Below are 3450 nucleotides of genomic sequence, written 5' to 3'. Positions count from 1 at the left end.
ACTCACTCTCACTCACACACACACACTCACTCTCTCACACACACACACACACACACACACTCTCACTCACTCTCTCACTCTCACACACTGCGAGGAGTAGTTATTAAATCCATATGACTTGCTTCTGTGGAACACAAAGAGTGACTTTCTGAAGTAAACCCTGGTCGGCTTTTTCAGTATATTGAAAGTAAGGGCTTTGAGGACTGTCAAGCTCTAAAATAACAAAATAAAGATAAGTAGCAATGAATAATCTTCTAAGTTCACTTAAAAAACGTTGCAAACTAGTAGATTGTAGAGACCGTTGGTGCCAGTCAGTGTATTTTTAATATCATCGAGATACTGTTAGTTTTTATTAATTGTACATTTTAAATTTTTATATTTCTGTTTTCATTTTAAATTGAAAGTTTAAAGTGAAAATTTTAATTTAAATGTTTTTGCCATTTATTGGTTTTTTTTTATGTCTGTCATTTTTATGAATTTGCATTTTTAATTTTAGTTATTGTAGTGTCAAGTTAAACTAATGTTAATAATATAAATTTAATGCAAATAAAATCAGTTCATTTTTCTTTTTTTTTTAGTTTTATTTTATTTCAGTTAATGTTTACTGTTACAGTTTTGATTGTTTTTATTAATAACTCCTACAGTTTTTTTATTGGGGAAATATAACGGTTACAGTTTTTATTTTTAATTTTTATATTCTGTTTTCAAAGTTAATTTTTTGGTCATTTTTATTAGTTTTTTAATATGCCTATAGTTTTTATTAATTTTTATTTTAGTTGTAGTTATTGCAGTATGTCAAGTTAAACGGATGTTAGAAATATAAATTTGAAGTAAAGAAAATAACGTTTTTCTTTTTTTAACGTTTTATTCTATTTTATTTCAGTTAACATTTATTTTATTTCAAGTAAAAAATATTTAGTTTTTGTAAAATATCAGTGCTTTTGGGGGAGCACAACCCTGGTCTGAATGATTCATTTGTGATTCGTTTTTCACTCGATCCTGTCCTACTAGGTAGTAGTTCACTGGAGGGGAAGATTATCAATCAATAATTGACTTAAATTTTGCTCCATCACTCACAAAGCTACCGTATGTTAATGATACCTTCCCAAGACTTTTTGGGTGCTTTTGTGTCCTGTTTGAAGCTTGAAAGTGACATGATATGTAGCCAAGTATTGTGTCCCATACTCAGAATTTGTGCTCTGCATTTAACCCATTCAAGTGCACACACACAGCAGTGAGTAGTGAACAAACACACACCCTGAGCAGTGGCAGCCAGGTGCCTGGGGAGCAGATGGGGGTTCGGTGCCTTGCTCAAGGGTCTCACCTCAGTTGTGGTATTGAGGGTGGAAGAGAGAGCTGGTTATTCACTCCCTCCACCTACAACCCCTGCCGGTACCAAGACTCGACCCCATGACCTTTGGATTACAAGTCTGACTCTCTAACCATTAGGCCACGACTGCCCCATTGAAAGCCTCTTGTAAGCTTCAGTTCCCATTCATTGTTATAGAAAAGAGAAGCCGACCAGCAGATTATTCAAAACTTCTCTTTTAGTGTTTCACAGAAGAACGAACGTCATATGGTTTTGGAACGACATAAAACTGAGTAAACGAGGACAGAATTTTCATTTCTGGCCAGACTAATCCTTTAAAGAAGTGTGTTTGTTCTCAGGGACACATGTGAACTCATAATCCCTCCCGTATCATTCGCTCATAACACCTTTTGTCCCTCACCCACCCCCCGTTTCATCAAAAAATGCATTTAAGCATCTTCGCCTCTGCCTCACATGTCAGCCTCAACACATTGTTCACATTTTTATTTTTTTTTTCATAAAAGCTATTTACAGAGTGTTTGAGGTGTCTGTGTTTGCATAGCTGAGCTGGAATGTTTGAGGATGTCAGAGATTTGCAGCTTCACCGTTTCCTTTTTATAAACGCCCCTGATGGAACATCCTCACCTCTTGCACTTTCATTCTCTTGCATTTCTCCAGCGTGCCAAAGCACTTTGAGAGTCTATAGGGCAGTGCCACCTTCAGCAAACCTGTATCTTCTCTTCCCACCCCTGAACGCAGATAACCAGCCTTTGAACTGTGCTTTCAATGCAGGATTTACAGATGGATGTCTCTCTCTCTCTCAATCTCACATTCTTTCTAGATCCACCCACTGTGACAATAGAAGGATATGACAGTAACTGGTATATGGGTCGGACTGATGCCGTTTTGACCTGCCAAGCTGATGCCAATCCAGCACCTACTGATGTTAGCTGGACAGTGTGAGTTCCTCTATAAAAAACTTTAAGCATAAGTTAAAAATTCTGTCATCATTTATGCATGTCATTTCAAATCCATATGATTTAATTTGGTCAAACTAAAAAAGAGATGCAGAATGTGCACATTTAAATGAGATGCCTCTAGATTTGACGTCAGTTCATGTTTATCCCTTGACTGATGGTGTCGGTTTTGAATGTGAGCACAAATGCTGTTCAAGAGCTACGATGCAGGGAAATACATATAAATACATATAACATACAAATAATAGCTTAAATTATCGTCTGTTCCTCATACAATGCTACAAGCAAATCAATTTCTCAATTGTGCACTGCCATTCAAAAGTTTATTTTCGAAAGTCTCTCCCAGGCTTCATTTATTTAATTAAAAATAAAAGTAAAAACAGTAATATTGTGAAATAATATTACAATTTAAAATAGCTGTCTTCTATTGTAATATATTATAAAATGTAATTTATTCCTGTGATACAAAGCTACATTTTCAGCATCATTACTCCAGTCTTCAGTGTCACATGATGCTTCAGAAATCATTCTAATATGCTGATTTGCTGCAAAAAAACTAGGGCTGTCAACGTTAACGCGTTAACGCATGCGATTAATTTTACAATCCTTGCGTTAAAATAATTTAATGCAAAATTACTGAAGGACAGTTTCTATTCTAACCCTTTAACCCAATTTTCATTTTAAGCCGCTAAACACCGGGAAAGTTCCAGTAAGCGAATGCATTCAAACAATCCGTCCAAAACAGCGCTAATAAAGAAAATCAGGCTGATTACATCAGAGATTGCGGAGAGAAAAGAGACTTGCGTTGCGTTTTCAGTGAATTATTCATTCCAGTGTGTTTCGCTTTTAAACACAAGCTCTGTCATATTCTGTGATTGTCTCTGAAGAGCGTGAGCCCTCACACATCACACGCTTGTGTGTATCACCATGTGGTCCTGTTCGGTATCGCAACTTGACTTCTCTAAAACGTAAAAAAGCAATTTGCTGTTGCACTGTACACATACTATACGATTCAGATTTTTTTTTTCTTTCATATGTGCTTGTATGGGCTCTTTATATCATTTGGTTCTTTGGTGTCCTTTTGGAGTCCTTTTTTGGAAAGACATCTAAATTTATCTTGAAAAAAGCTTGCAGAAAATACAGATTTTTGAGAATCACCCTTCA

General features: G+C 35.8%; 1 protein-coding gene across 2 annotated transcripts in view; it reads left to right on the top strand.

Moving 5' to 3' along the window:
* The window catches only part of LOC107666334 (nectin-2-like), a 168747-nt gene that overhangs the window by 83582 nt on the left and 81715 nt on the right, over window positions 1–3450 (top strand). For both annotated transcript variants that reach the window (XM_016457588.1, XM_016457587.1), the window contains exon 5: window positions 2151–2268. In XM_016457588.1, the coding sequence (XP_016313074.1) occupies window positions 2151–2268 (118 nt within the window). The remainder of the gene's footprint in view (window positions 1–2150; window positions 2269–3450) is intronic.

This window comes from Sinocyclocheilus anshuiensis, unplaced genomic scaffold (genome assembly GCF_001515605.1).
Source record: "Sinocyclocheilus anshuiensis isolate Anshui unplaced genomic scaffold, SAMN03320099.WGS_v1.1 scaffold868, whole genome shotgun sequence".
Taxonomy (NCBI): Eukaryota; Metazoa; Chordata; class Actinopteri; order Cypriniformes; family Cyprinidae; genus Sinocyclocheilus; species Sinocyclocheilus anshuiensis.
This window is presented reverse-complemented; position numbering and strand designations above follow the sequence as displayed.